At 49.4% G+C, this 16,318-nt stretch overlaps 2 protein-coding genes across 2 annotated transcripts in view; one reads left to right on the top strand and one right to left on the bottom strand.

Moving 5' to 3' along the window:
• The window catches only part of BORCS7 (BLOC-1 related complex subunit 7), a 68,364-nt gene extending 67,482 nt beyond the window's left edge, over window positions 1-882 (bottom strand). Inside the window, exon 1 of the mRNA XM_085606590.1 lies at window positions 680-882. Coding sequence (XP_085462716.1) covers window positions 680-835 — 156 coding nt within the window. The 5' untranslated portion in view covers window positions 836-882. The remainder of the gene's footprint in view (window positions 1-679) is intronic.
• Window positions 852-16,318, top strand: part of CYP17A1 (cytochrome P450 family 17 subfamily A member 1) — a 282,729-nt gene continuing 267,262 nt past the window's right edge. The window contains exon 1 of the mRNA XM_085606579.1: window positions 852-987. The gene's annotated coding sequence lies outside the window, so the exon portion shown is untranslated. The remainder of the gene's footprint in view (window positions 988-16,318) is intronic.

Here is a 16,318-nt window from a genome sequence, read left to right as displayed (position 1 = left end):
GTGGTCTTTTGCCAGCACCCCATAACCCGCTCTTACCGGCACTAGGCGGTAAAGAAAGAGATTGCAAGGGTGTCAAAAGCCCTAGGTACCCCACTGCCCAAGATCCTCCTGTTTGCGAGACACCTGGGTTAATTCACCCTTGACCATACCCAAGTACTCTATACGGGATACAAACTACCTTCACTGTGTATCCCCACCATCCTAATCGATACTTGAACCTTGTACCTCCCTTGTCCAACCAAGGACTGCATTTGTCCTGGCCGCAACTACCGATCCAAATGTCTGAACGTAATTATTGTAACTGTAGCTTGCTGTACCCTTGTATCATGCTACTGTTGTAAAGCGCTCTGTTGCCTTCGTGCCATGTCCGCGCTATAAAAATTGCACACAAAAAATGCATGACAGGAGGGCTGCAGGGTAAGTGGCAATGACGGTTATAATTTACAAATCAAGATGATGTACAGAAATCAAATGGGCCTAAAAACAAGGGAAGTCGAGAGTGACCGCGAATCAGAATCTTTTGTGGTTTCAAAGTTAATGCAATAGCGCGTGCATTTAACATCCACAGTTGTGTCTAAAATGCCGCTGTCAGTGCCTATGCACGTGAATGGTTTCGCACGTATCTTCTTAAGATACAGTGTCGCCAGCTGGTGACACGCTATAGCGCTGCGCGACTCACCTCAGAGCTCCGCGATCCCTTCAGCACCTGCTTGGTGAGGGCGATGACGTCAACGCTACAAGTGTTTACCTTCTCGGTCAACAGTCCTTTTACTGACTGCCCGAAACGCGCCTGACCCTCGGCGGTCGCCATCTTAGGAGCGGCGTCCTTCTCCATAACGGCGAACAGACCCGGAAGAGTGACTGAAGGAAAAAAGACTGATGCAAACAAAAGTAGCTGAGAACGGCAGAGTGATAGACATAGAAGAAAGAAAAACCTTTGCTCTTCTGGCTTACTGTCAACACTTACAAGACATTCCCCAGTGCAAGGTATTACTCTTCCTTGCTTCTGAAACGCATTGTTTCTAGGAAAGTTTTCAAATTTCTAGCTTTTTGTTTGTGTATAGCTTTTCCAGGCAAGTCTGTTGTGTGCCTTTTGGTAATTGTAGTCTTGTATTAATATTTGGAAAGCATGAACTGCAAACACTAGAATGGGAAGAAACAACTCGGAGGGGATGAGTTACTGTATAAAGTAAGGATATATGAAGCATACAAATTATAAGGGATTTATTGCCCTAATAGAGAGCACCAAACTCACCTGTGGAGGAGGAGGTGGGGAAGTGTCAACGCATTTTTTTTGCAGTTATATATTGCGCGTACTAGACCCAAAGGTATTGGAGTGCTTTACATGAGCACCAGCTACATTACACAAGGGCACATTTTTTTTTTTTTAGGCACAGGGAGATTAAGGAACACAAAAAGATGATGGACGGAATGTTGAACATTGTCAAACATTCACCCCCAGTCACAGATCTGGGTTTAATCCATTGTTATTTTGCTCACCACGCCACCCCAGTTCAGACATAGCCATATGCAAATCAGTCTTGACCCTGTGCCTCATGGGAATAGTCCAGACCGAACTGCCAGGCCATGTCTTCCCTGGACAGGAACCAAGCATCCTAGGACCGGTTTCGGGCTTTCAGCCCTCATCAGCCAGGATAGCTTGACTCCAGTGGCGCAGTGAGCACGGGACCCACGTCTGGGCATACCCTTTTGCACTTAGGGTGAAAATGCAACACAAAAAGATGATGGACGGAATGTTGACCATTGTCAAACATTCACCCCCAGTCACAGATCTGGGTTTAATCCATCGTAATTTTGCTCACCACGCCACCCCAGTTCAGACATAGCCATATGCAAATCAGTCTTGACCCTGTGCCTCATGGGAACAGTCCAGACCGAACTGCCACGCCATGTCTTCCCTGTACAGGAACCAAGCATCCTAGGACCGGTTTCAGGCTTTCAGCCCTCATCAGCCAGGATAGCTTGACTCCAGTGGCGCAGTGAGCACGGGACCCACGTCTGGGCATACCCTTCACACTTAGGGTGAAAATGCAACACAAAAAGATGATGGATGGAATGTTGAACATTGTCAAACATTCACCCCCAGTCACAGATCTGGGTTTAATCCATCGTAATTTTGTGTTGCACAGGGAGATTAAGGGCCTGATTTAGAACTTGGAGGACGGGTTACTCCTCCACAACGGTGACTGACTTCCCATCTACCGAAATATAAATCCTTTTATTTCATGGGTTTAAATTTCAGTGGATGGCTCATCCGTCACTGACGTGACAGAGTAAACATTTTTCTAGCTATCGCAACAAAGAATTTTCAATTCTATTAAGGACACAGAGGTGAGGATTATGCTTCTCTTTACTTTACTGGCAAAACAGCAGCCAATGAAAACTTTAAACTGGCATAACCCCTGAAGGACAACCCCCTCCATAGTATGCACCAATCATGTATTACATCAACCTATAAAATGTCCATGACGTAGCACCACTTCCTCTTTTTTTTGCGAATAACTTTTCAACACAGTCTGTGACCTTGACCGTCAAACATTGAACTGCGCCGATTCCGTCATCGATTCAAATCCGAATTTCAACCACAGGAACTTCATCCGTCGAACTCGACTCTGCTCACCATCGACCTCTTAAGTCGGCTTACTCTGTTCTCCTGAAAGAGAATATACGTCGTAAGATACCATCCACAAAATGTATGTCTAAATATAACAAGGGGGGGAAGAAACCCACTATAAACCACAAATTGTCATTTTCACAGAATCAACAAATAAACAGATCTAGATTATGTCATAACATACCGTTTCAAGGGTGGGATAATCCTCGCCTCCATGTCCTTAATAGAATTGAAAATTCTTTGTCGCGATAGCTAGATTTTTTTTATTCTATGTTAGTCCACCGAGGCTCAGATTATGCTAGTTTAAAGTTGACCCACCACATTAGTAGTAACATCTACAATTGGCTTATGATAAAACGTTTTGAAAGTAGAATCAGAAGACCAATGCGCCGCAGTCATGATATCCTCTAAACGAGAACCTGTAGCCAGAGCCTTAGAGGCCATAGCCTCTCTTACGAATGAGCGCCAAAGGCCGAAGTATCAATACTTGCCAACTGCAACAACCAAGTGACCCAGCTAGCTAAAGTCGCAGCAGTGACTGGGCGAAAAGGTTTCTGCAAAGAAATCAACAACTGTCCTGCCACATCTGTCCTAAATTCTCGTGTGCAATCCTCATAACACTTCAAACATTGAATTACACATAACTTACTGTGATGTGGAAATGCAGGGTAAGAAATACATTTAGAATTGGTTTTAGTTTGCTTAGAAATAGTAAACGACACTCCCGAAGGAGCGAACACTCTACCTGCTATGTCCAAAGCGCGAACATCAGAGATGCGTCTACATGATATTAAACATAACAATAGTGTCAACTTGGCCGATAACTGCTTACGTGAGAGACCCTCATTTGCCGGCCAATTTAGAAGAAAACCTAATACCACATCTACATCCCACAAATTTGAATAACGGGGTTTGGGAGGATTTACCAACCTGATACCTCGCACCACTTTACGGACTAATGGATGTTCTCCCACAGGCTTACCATCCACGTGAGGATGACCTGCCGAAATTGCTGATCTGAAATTGTTAATCGTCCTATAAGCTAAACCTGTACTTGCCATTTAAGACAGGAAATTAACGATCATATGGATACCGGATCCCAAGGGATCCCCTTGTCGTGCAGCACACCAACTAACCCATTTGCGCCAAGCTGACTCATATCATTTATGTGTAGCAGGACAGGAAAAACAAAGTGTCCGCCGAAACTCCTGGCATTTGCCAGCATCTCTGAAAAGTCTCCATGCCATGAGGGACAACTGACCGTGGAGTATGAGTGGAAGAGGCTGACCCAGAGGGTCTGTCAGAATCTCTGGGAACGACAGCAGACGTACGGGGGGTGCACATGATAGTGTCAGCGCTGCTGGGAACCATGCCTGTTCTCTCCAACACGGAGATATTAACATCACCTCCGCACCCTGTCTGCGGATCTGTGCCAACGTTCTCTGTATCATGACGAACGGAGGAAATCCATACAGCATACCCGTCGTCCATGACTGAAGAAATGCGTCCGAGTTGCTCACTAGAGTGTCCGGCCGCCAACTGTAAAACTGAGGCAGTTGTGTATTGAGCCTGGAGGCAAAGAGATCTATCGTACACGGGCCCCACTTGGCGTTCAGCTGATGAAAAATCTTGGGTTGAAGACGCCAATCGCTGGAATACCGAAGGAAACAGGAGTTCCAGTCCGCTACCACGTTGGTGCAGCCTGGGATATACTCCACTGTCACCGAAATGTGATGTAGAAGGCAATAATGCCAGAAGTCCTTGGCTATTTCCGCTAGTAATCGGGACCTCGTGCTCCCCAGACGATTGATATAACGTACTGCTGAGACATTGTCCATCCGGAGCAGTATACAACAACTCGCCTTGTGTGGTGACAGGGTTCGAATTGCAAATTAACCCGCCAAGAGTTCCAGACAATTAATGTGGAGTCTCCGCTCTTCCTGGGATCAACGGCCTCCCGTCTCCACTGCCCCACACCGGGCTCCCCAGCCCATCTGATGGTATCCGATTTGATCACTATCTCTGGGACTGACGCAAAAATGGCCTTGCCATTTCAGGCATCCATGAGCTCTAACCACCATGAAATCTCCTTCCTGGCCTCCTGCGTTATCAGAATCTGTTCTGTGTAACTCAGACCCTTGCGTAGGTGTAGAATTTTCTGTCTCTGGAGTGCCCTGTAGTGAAGGGGACCCGGGAAAATAGCCTGAATGGACGAGGCTAGCAGACCCACCAGCCTGGCCAACATCCGTAATGATATGGTCTGAGAAGACAACGCTCTCCTCAACTCTTTCTTGATGGCAATTCGTTACTTGGGAGGTAGCAATAGCTGAGCAGAGACTGAGTCCACCTGGAACCCCAGGAACTCCATTGACTGAGACAGAGTCATAACGGATTTGTCTAAATTGATGATGAACCCCAACTCCTGAAGGAGCTGAGTCGTCCACGCTAGATGATGAAGAACTGTAGTGACACTCTGAGCCATTATCAGGATATCGTCTAAGTAGATGATGAGCCTGACCCCCCGCTCTTTCAAAAACGGAACTACTGGTTTTAGGAGCTTGGTTAAAAACCGAGGGGCAGACGAGAGTCCGAATGGCAGGCCGGTGTACTTGTACCATGCACCTCCCCATTGAAACTGCAGGAACCTCCTGTGTGGTGGAAAAATAGGGACCGCCAACTAGGTGTCTTTTAGATCGAGCCGCACCATCCAATCCCCTTCTAGCAGTAGGTCTCGAAGTAAGTGTATGCCCTCCATCTTGATGTGGCGATACACAACCCAAGAGTTGAACTCTTTGAGGTTTAACACCAGTCGAAAACCCTGATCTTTTTTGGGGACAAGAAACACCGTGCTGGTGAAGCCATGATCGTGTGGTGTAGTTCGCACAATAGCTCCCTTCTGCATCAGAAATGCCACTTCGCTGTCTATGAAAGACCTCTCTACATGGGAAAAATGTAGTGGATGTGGTGCGCGTGTCTGTTGGGTAGTGTCGTAAAAGTCTATCTGAAAACCTTGAACCGTCTGCAGTATCCAAGGATCACCAGTCAGGGTTCTCCACTTGTGAACAAACCCAGCAATCCGACCCCTCACCTTGACATCTTCCCACTGAATCAAATTTACCTGAATAGGAGGTGTCTCTGTCGTTGTGACCTCTGTATTCTCCCTTCTGGCCTTTGCCTCTACCCCCACGATTTCTGGTGGGGTAAAAGTTGGATCGTTGGGGTCCCCCACGTCCTCTCTAATCCGATCCTCTCGAGGTCTGATTGAATCCACGGCCGGCCGCTCGACTTCTGAAGCATCCAGACCTTGTAAAAAGGCCAGCATGGAAGACTTTCTTAATGTTGCTCTGGGCCTTGTCTAGAGCAGAGAAGGTGGCCACATATTTACCCAACTCTTTAACGAATTTATCTCCAAAGAGTAATCCGTTCGCCAGGGTACCCGCCTCTGTCGAGGCCATGTCCACCAGTTGCGGGTCAATACGCATTAAGAAAGAACGCCATTGTTCAGTGGATAAGGCACAATTAGCATTACCTAAAAAGCAGAGGGCCCTCTGTGCCCATTCTAGAATCTCCGTCGCATCTAAGGGCGTGTTGAAGTCTTTGGCCTGCACTGCAGCATCTAGAATCTTCGTGAGAGGGCCAGACACGTCAAGGAGCTTTTCCTGACAGCCTCTCCATGCTCGATCCAATCCTTTTTTGGGGTCTTTTGAGAATGTTTTCAGGAAGGTGGCCATGTTGGGTTCCAACTCCGGGGTGTCCGCCACCTTGCCTAGTAGGGCCGGCCTGGGACATTCCGATCTTAGTGGCGCAAACCTCGCTAGACCTTGGGTGCACAATATTCTTGGGGTTGAAGAGCAGGTGTTTATTGGGGGGAAGAACGCTTTCTTTAGGCGCCTTGCGCTTCTTTTTCGGTGCCCTCTTAGGCGCTTCCAATTCTTGGTTGGAGTCAGTGGTGTCTGGAAGGGCTGGGGAAGAGTCATCGTGGTCCCCCTGATACAACAGGGAGGAGCTAGCAGATGGGAGAGAGCTCCCATAATCATGTTAGTTAATGACATTAGCCGCCATCCGTGCAAGTACCTCAGCTGAGGGATGATGCAAAGGTTCACCCAGGGAAACCTTGAATCTACGTTTGTCGTAATTTTTCTGGGGTTGTGTAAATGGTTGCAGAGCCTTAATCAATGCCCTGTTCACTGAACCCTGGACGTGGGAATCGAGGGCTTCAACTAATTGTTCCTCCATTTGGTGCTCGTAGGGCACCTCTTCGTATTCTACATCCTCGTTGTATTCTGCCCACTGATCAGCCTCGTCGGCGTAATACGCCATCGTTTACAATAGGAGGTGTGGAGGAACTTCGGGGGGGGGGGACCCAGGGATGTCACTGAAGTCCAAAATCCTGACTAATCTGTCCCTAGACTTTGCAATGCACTCACCCTATAACTAACTAACACCTCAAACTTGATTCAGTGAAGTTATATATAATAGTGGAGGGAGCCACCCCTTATTCCCCCTAAGGCAGTGCCTTTTGTCGTTTTTGTGCCTCGTCTGGCGTTCACAGGGACTGAGTGTAGCGCAGTAACAGGCCCGGCATGCACGAGCAATTGATCGGAATGAAAAACCCCAGCGTGGCTGCACGCGCATGCGCGGACCGCATGGCACTTGAAGGCATACTGCCTCTCAAGCGCGGAGCGCGCGTCTGTCCCGCTTCCGCTCCATGCAGATAAACATGCCACACGGAGCACCGGACCTCCAATACTCGTCATAAGGAGTGCGCGAAACCGCGTGCACAATGCCCCGAGCAGATATAAAAAACTGCACAAGCATCATACTGTGAGGGTTCCCCTCCGATACGGCACTAACCGCCCGACTTTTCCAACATGACGGCCGCCGTCATTCAAACAGGAAGTCGGGTTGACGGTCCAGCGGACCAAGCGGACATTGCCAGCATCGCACTAATCGGAGGACAGTCAGACGGGGCCTTAAGAAACAAGACGACCGCGTTCAGGTCGTCTGCGCGGTTGGAAGAAGGAGCAGAGGCGAATGAAGGCGGAGTGGAGGAGAGCAAGAACGGGACTGAGACTGACGGAGAGGGGGCCAGAACCAGCAAGAAGGAAGATACAGCAGAAGAGACGGTACCCAAGGGTGTACTTTCCAGGAGCGAGGAGGAGCAGTACTGTGACGGCGGCTCTGGGAGCAACGCGAGTAAGTCCAGCACTCCCACCTCGGGAGGAGAGGCTGCGACTTCCAACCCCATGGCCCAGGAGGGTCGTGGGTACAGGCAAGTGCCCAGGACTGGGTTCTTCTCGTTATGGGGTTGGTGGGCAGGGGTCAAGGGCCACACTACCCCCAGTCACTAAAACGTTCCCTGACACCGAGGCACTACACCATAGGGACGCACTGGTGATGGGAGCACTTTGTTTACCCCCTCTTTTGTGTGTGACCCAAAACGGCGGCCTGATCCTGTTTTTTTAAAATTGTTTTGCTTTTCCCCTGGGACATCCACGACCGGTATCCATCTCCTGCTGCACCTCAAGGAGCCCAGCCAGGCAGAAAAAAAACAACAAAAAGGAAACCACCACCAGTGACTGTGAACTGTATCTTTTCCTTGCCATCTTCCTGCCTAAACTCCCATGGTTCCATGTCACTACCCCATCCCCAAACCAAGGAAGAAGCAGCCGACGGTCTTGAGATACATTGGCACATCGGACTGCTTTATTTTGTTCCCTTTATTATTATTTTAATAAATATCCTCACATCAAGCACCTAAGATCGCCTCCAGGGTATCCTTCTGTGCACTGACAAACAAAGTTAGCAGTACCAACCAGCGGTACCCTCACAGTGGTGTCAGAAGTGGGATACCGGTGTCTGGAGAGCATGACACAACCCCTCACGATGGAGGCAATGATAGCCCAATTAGTAGAGGGACAACGTCATCTGCAGTTGGTATTTGAGGAACAGACCAAAATGGCACAACGTGAACGCGAAGCATTGCAGACTGCACTAAAGGACCAGTATGCCCTTATGTCAGCCAACCAACAGGTCCAAGACACAGCCATTCTGTGCCTTACGGACGCCATAACAAACGCAAGGGTGCACTCCAACGTCCCCAGTACTGTCCTGCAAAAATATCAGGAAGGGGACGACCCAGGCTTTTTCTTTATACATTTTGAGAGGGTCGCCTCTACAGCCGGCTGGCCCCAAGAGAGATGGGGTCAGTATATAGCCCCTCTACTGTCTGGCGAGCTACAAGCTGCCTTCCAGGCCGCCAATCCCGCAAGGATCACCCCCTATACAGAGATAAAACGGGCCATATTAGAAAGACTGGGGTGCGACCAAGAATATTACCGGGTCCGTTTCTGAAAGGAGAAATGGACAGCAGGGGACAATCCACGCACTTTGTATTATAGGATAAGAGACTTGGGGAATTGCTGGCTCCGACCCTCCACTGCGACCATGGATGATGTGACTGAGAAGATCTATTTGGAGCAATACCTGGAAGTGCTCTCTCCCCAAACCAGGTCATGGGTCAAACAACACCCCCATCTCACAGTGACGGTTGCCGTCGACCTCGCATGCGCCTATCACAGGTCTCCTGACTTCAAAACCCAACCCCAGCGTCTTCCCCGAACCCTCTGTGGCCCCAAACCAAAATGACCTCGGACAGTCGCCCCCTCCCTTCCCAATAAAACATGTATCCAAACCACCTGTAGGAACCCAACCATTACAGGGGCCCCAATGTTTTCACTGTGCAGAGTGGGGACACATAGCCCGTCAGTGCCCTTCCCCAGCCCCTCCCAGGAGCCTATGGACGTAGGCTACACCCGAGGTCGCATTTACATAGTAGGAGAACCCCCATAGAGGTATCAAAAGAAGATACTGGTAAACGGACACGGGATGTCATCACACGGTAATTAGTGAGGAACGTTTACCTGATACCCAAAACCTAGAGAAGGAACACATACAGGTCACTTGTGTCCATGGGGAAAATAAATTGTACCCTTGGTAGAGGTTCTGTTGACCATAGACGGGGAACCACTCTTGAGAAAAGTAGGGGTGATACCCTCCCTTCTCTTGGGAACCGACCTTCCCAATTTTCACGACTATCTGTCCTCTCTTTCTCCCCCCTCAGCCGTATCAGGGTGGTTGGGAAGCGCCCCGTTTACACAGACACGAATAGAAGGAGCCACAATCAAAAGGATAAAGTCCCGTAGGAAAAAGAGGGAAGAAAGGGAAAAATACTGCCAATCCTGTGATATGTTGTCTGCCCCTGTTCTTGTCTCCCCAGAAGAACCTCAGGCACCGAGCCAAAATTTCCGAGCTGCGCAGAGGGATGACACGACATTGCAACACGTCTGAAATCACGCACAAGAGGACGACCCAGGGAAGGTAGGCCCTCTTTTTGTGTTAAAAAGGGACTGTTATACAGGGTAATGAGAGAAAAAGGACACACCAAAGAACAATTACTGGCACCCAAAGCCTTTCGCGACTACATAATAAACCTTGCACACAACCAGGCAGGAGGCGGTCATTACAGGAAGGAACAGACATTAAAGTATCTGCTCCACAGATTTTATTGGCCTGGGGTATACCAGGAGGTGGCGAGGTACTGTACTTCTTGTGTCCGGTGTCAGTTGGTAAACAACCCTGTCCTTCCCAGAGCCCCTCTCCAGCCGTTACCAATCATCGACACCCCGTTTCAGCGGGTCAGAATGGACCTTGTAGGTTCTCTCCTCCCATCAGCATGGGGATACCAATACATATTGGCCCTGGTGGACTACGCCACTAGGTACCCAGAGGCGATACCCCTAACCAGTATAACCACAACAGCCATCGCCCAGGCCATGGTCTCCTTTTTTTCCTGTGTGGGGTTCCCGCAGGAACTCCTAACAGATCAGGGTACACCGTTTATGTCCCGGCTCATGAAACAGATTTGTACCCTGTTTGGCATCAAGCAAATCTAAACTGCTGTGTCCCACCCACAAACTAATGGCCTGGTCGAGAGATACAATAGAACTTTTAAGACCATGCTACGTAAGACCATAGAAAGTACAGGAAGGGATTGGGACCGACAGTTACCTCTGGTTTTATTTGCCATCAGGACACATAAACAGAAGTCTACGGGGTTTTCCCCCTAAGAACTGCTGTTCGGGAGACCACCCCGTACCCTTCTGGATATGGCTGTTGAGCAATGGGTTGAAGAGGAAGATGAGGGCAAACCATTACTACACTATAGTGCAATGCTAAGAGACATCTTGGTTTCCCTCTGGTAGAAGTTGCATGCTAACATGGATAGGGCCCTGACACAACTAAAATGTTTGTTTGACAGAAACACAAAGTCCAGAACATTTAAGGTCGGAGACCTCGTCCTGATACTGATGCCCTCTACCGAAAAGAAACTGTTGGCTACATGGCAAGGGCCCTACAAAATCTTAGACAAAGTAACCCCAGTAACTTACCGAGTGGCCGTACCCCACAAAAACCACACGGGACAAACATACCATATTCATCTTCTGAAAGCCTAGGAGGGGCCGATGCCAACACCGCCTCGCAAAAGTGCCTCCATTCATCACATCGCCCTGGATAGGCCCCTGGTGATCCCTTCGGTTGCCTCAACACCCGAACAGACCGACTCCGTACATATAGGTCCCCAACTGACAGAAAAACAGAGACAACAAATGTTGTCCTTGTGCTCTTCGTTTTCGGAGGACCTGTTAGGCATACCAGGACGTACAGACCTGGTCGAACACCACATAGACACAGCACAAGGGAAGCCCATTAGGTTGAGGCCATATCGCATACCCGCAGCCAGGAGACAGGCCGTAGACCAAGAGATACAAGCGATGCTAAAAGTAGAAATAATAGAACCCTCCCACAGTGCATGGTCCTCCCCAATCGTTCTAGTCCCCAAACCTGATGGTAGCATCAGGTTTTGTATAGACTTCAGGCAACTGAATTCCGTTTCAAAATTCGACGCCTACCCAATGCCCCGAGTAGATGAACTTATAGACCGTCTAGGAGACGCCAGGGTGATGTCTACAATCGACCTCACCAAAGGCTACTGGCAGATTCCGATGTCCCCAGACTCGTGAGAAAAAACAGCCTTCTCTACCCCCTCTGGTCTATTCCACTTCAAAGTCCTTCCCTTTGGACTACACGGGGCCCCAGCAACATTCCAAAGGTTGATGGACGTCTTGCTATGTACACATCAGACATATGCAATGGCGTATCTAGACGACATTGTTGTCCATAGCCCTGACTGGGAGACACACCATGTACAACTTCAAATGGTCCTACAGACACTCAAGAAAGCAGGTCTTACCATCAACCCCAAGAAAACTACGATGGGTACAGACAGTATTCGTTATCTTGGATACGATATCCAAGCTGGACAAATCAGGCCACAGATTGACAAATTAGAAGCGATAGCCAGAATTCCCCGTCCCACCACAAAGAAAGAGGTTTGTCCCTTCCTTGGGCTTATAGGGTATTATCGCCGCTTCATCCCACATTTTTCGACCCTTGCAAGCCCCCTCACTGACCTTCTCACAACAACCATGTCAGGGAAACCCCTTCACTGGTCACCTTCACAGGAGCATAGCTTTACCCAACTCAAAGACGCCATAAGCAAAGCACCTGTCCTTGTATGTCCCGACTACCAGAAGACCTTTGTGCTTCAAACAGATGCCTCGGGTAGGGGCCTTGGCGCGGTTCTCTCTCAGCCTGATGAGGAAGGGTATCTTCGCCCTATCCTGTTCCTAAGCCACAAGTTGTTCCCTAGGGAGACACGTTATGCCACCATAGAACAGGAATGCTTAGCTATCAAATGGGCCATAGAAGCCCTCCAATATTACTTGTTAGGACAACAATTCCTGTTGTTAACTGATCATGCTCCTTTAACCTGGTTGTCTCAGAACAAAGATTCAAATCCTAAGGTTCTCTGTTGGTTCCTTGCCTTGCAGCCCATTTCCTTTCGCACCATACATGCCCTGAGAAGGCTACAGACAAACGTTGACTTCCTGTCCCGATGCCCGGTGTCTGAATGGCCCCAGCGTCCATTCCTGGAGGGGAGGCCGTGTGAGGGTTCCCCTCTGATACGGCGCGAACCGCCTGACTCTTCCAACATGGCGGCCGCCGTCTGGAAAACAGGAAGTCGGGTTGACGGTCCAGCGGACCAAGCGGTCATTGCCAGCATCGCACCAATCAGAGGACAGTCAGGCGTGGCCTTAAGAAAAAAGACGACCGCGTTCGGGTCGTCTGCGCGGCGGGAAGAAGGAGCAGAGGCGAATGAAGGCAGAGCGGAGGAGAGCGAGAACTGGACGGAGACTGAGGGAGAGGGGGCCGGAATCAGCAAGAAGGAAGATACCGCAGAAGAGACGGTACCCAAGGACGTACCTTCCAGGAGCGAGGAGGAGCAGTACTGTGACGACCGCTCTGGGAGCAACGCGAGTAAGTTCAGCACTCCCACCTCGGGAGGAGTGGCTGCGACTTCCAACCCCACGGCCCAGGAGGGTCGTGGGTACAGGCAAGTGCCCAGGACTGGGTTCTTCTCGTTACAGGGTTGATGGGCAGGGGTCAAGGGCCACACTACCCCCAGTCACTAAAACGTTCCCTGACACCTAGGCACTACACCATAGGGACGGACTGGTGATGGGAGCACTTTGTTTACCCCCTCTTTTGTGTGTGACCCAAAACAGAGGTCTGATCCTGTTTTCTTTTTATTGTTTTGCTTTTCCCCTGGGACATCCATGACTGGTATCCATCTCCTGCTGCACCTCGAGGAGCCCAGCCAGGCAGAGACGAAAAACAACAAAAAGGAAACCACCACCAGTGACTGTGAACTGTATCATTTCCTTGCCATCTTCTTGCCTAAACTCCAGTGGTTCCTTGTCACTATTCCATCCCCAAACCAAGGAAGAAACAGCTGACGGTCTTGAGAGACATTGGCACATCGGACTGCTTTCTTGTGTTCCCTTAATTATTATTGTAATAAATATCCTCACATCAAGCACCTAAGATCGCCTCCAGGGTATCCTTCTGTGCACTGACAAACTTAGCAGTACCAACCAGCGGTACTCTCACACATACATTAACCTACAATAAGAAGACGAAAACACTTGACTCGCTGCTGCAGCAGCAAAGAAAGAGGAAGTGGTGCTACGTCACGGAAATTTTATAGGTTGATGTAATACATGATTGGTGCATACTATGGAGGGGGTTGTCCTTCCGGGGGTATGCCAGTTGAAAGTTTTCATTGGCTGCTGTTTTTCCAGTAAAGTAAAGAGAAGCATAATCTGAGCCTCCGTGGACTGACATAGAATCAGGTTCGGATTGTGAAGGCAAGCAGTGGGGCATTGGACGATGGACGAAACTTGGGCTGTATTTTTTAATGGCCTCTACTTTATTCCTGCCCTGCCAGGCCATTGCACTTCAGGCTATGTTGGGCGGACGAATGGTGGTAAGTGTAAAAATCGGCCTTACTGGGTGCAAGGTGTTGCTCCATTTGTTGGGCTATTCTTACCTCTGCCCCCTGTGGGGCTGGCTTGGCCCAGAAGCAGTGTCTTGCCTCTGAACTCCTCCACTGCCCGGCTATCACATTGAGGCAATGGTGCGTGGGGGAGTGTGAGAGTATGCAGGGGCTTCACTGGGAGGGGGCAGGATTTTCTGGCTGTGGACCATCTACATGTAAGCCCTCACCGGAGCAGCAAGAGCTGTGACCAAGCATATTAGGAATTTCCTGACAGCCTCACTTTCAATTGCGGTGAGCCCGCCATTAAAAGTGCGGTGGTGAGGAAACTTAGGGGGCCCTACAGGGACGGGAACCAGGGATGGGAACTGCATTATGTGAAGCTGTGGGATCCCTGAATAATAAAGAGTAGTCCAGGGCCTTAGAATAGCCTGGAAGATTTTCAGGAACTCTCAATTTAAACTCATTCAATTTTACATATTACAGAGGGCACAACTCTCCCCAAAATAAGGATAGATAGGATCTTTCCTGATGCCCCAGACACTTGCACCTCTTGACTGGACTTCAAGCATGTTTGGAGGCATTGCCCTCCACCGAATATACACTGGGCTGAGGTGACGCAGAAACTCTCTGCTGTTACAGGCATTAATGGGTTATACACCTGGGAAACCAGGGCCTTGGTCCTTAATAAACAGAAAAATGTAGAACAGCTTCCTGCTTCCTGGACATAGCCCTGCTCCTAGCGTAACACACTATTACCATGCAGTGGAAAAACCTTGGGCTTGGGCTAAAGCTGTGACCCTTCACAGGGAAGAGATGATTTGTCTTCACCGCCACCTGATAGTCTCTGAATGGGATATGTGTATGGCTACATTGTATTAAGATGGTGTCTCTTATGAATGTTATTGTGTTAAATCATTATCTCTCAAGAACCTTGATCACTTGTATTATCATAATGTCTCCTGTTATTACAAGTTTGATATGTTGAATTATACGAATTCATGTCCTTGTTAAGTGTTCGCTCCGTTGTCAACTCCAGTGCCGTAATTACTTCTCCCCAATATACTGTCAGATTCGGGCAGGACCACAGCATATGCCGAAAGTCCGCATCTTCTGTCCCACATCTAGGGCAGCCAGCCTTTTCCACCCTAAAGAACTGCTTAATATGCTTCGGGGTCATATATGCCCTATGTAACACGTAAAATTGTATTAGCTGGAACCTAGCGTTCTGTGTACTCTTCCATGCCCTTTCCACTAGTTTAGGCCAAGTAGCTTCCGGGATGTCCCTCTCTAGGTCCTGCTCCCACTTCTCCTTTAGTCGATCCATCGGTTGCCTCCCCTCCTGTTCCATTCTCCTGTTAAGGCACGTGACGGCCTTGAACGTGCCAGCCGCCATAGCTACATATTGGCAGATTAACGACGTCTCTGGTTCTGTCAGCCCCGTCTTCCACCTGCGTTGGATCGCCGCTACCAGCGCCGCGTGCAATAAGTAGTGTCCCCGCGGCAGGTCATATCTATCTCGTAAACTCGAGAACGGCAGTAAGGCACCGTCTTCATAGAGGTCGCCCACCATAAATACTCCCTTCTCCTCCCAATCCCCCAGAGCAGACCAATCTCCTCCGTGGGGTAACGCTGTACATGCCCCTATCGGGAGCTCGGGTGCGTAGGGGCGCTCCACTCCATGCTTCTTATTACTCCTGACCCAGCAACGCTGCAGTGTTCTCTCCTCATTCGTAATCGTATCTCTACGTAGTCTCTGCCCCAGCAAGATATAGGAGAGCACATGCCGCGGTATCCAGCAGTTATTGCCTGGGCAGGGCCCTCGAAACGTCGCTGCCACTGCCTGTGTGAACCACTGGAGTTGGGCTGCCAGATAGTACCTTTCAAAGTCAGGCACTGCCCAACCCCCCGCCGCCCTGGGGTGCATCATTGTATCCAGAGCAACCCGTCTCCTACCAGTCCCCCATAAGAAATCTCCCACCATCGCTTTTAACTGCCTGAACATCGCCCCAGGTATCCATATTGGGAGGGTCCTAAAATAATATAACAGTCTCGGTAACACTACCATTTTTAACAAGGCCACCCTCCCTGCTACCGACATCTTCAAGGTAGTCCAGAACTCCATACTCCCCTTGACTCCTCGGATTGCCCGACTAATGTTGCCTTCCAGGAGCCCGTCCTGTGTATGATAAATGAGGACTCCCAAATAGGGCAGGCACTGTGAC

Source organism: Triturus cristatus, chromosome 1_2, assembly GCF_964204655.1.
Source record: "Triturus cristatus chromosome 1_2, aTriCri1.1, whole genome shotgun sequence".
NCBI classification, from domain to species: Eukaryota; Metazoa; Chordata; class Amphibia; order Caudata; family Salamandridae; genus Triturus; species Triturus cristatus.
Note: the sequence above shows the minus strand (reverse complement) of the source record. Positions and strands in the feature narration are given on the sequence as shown.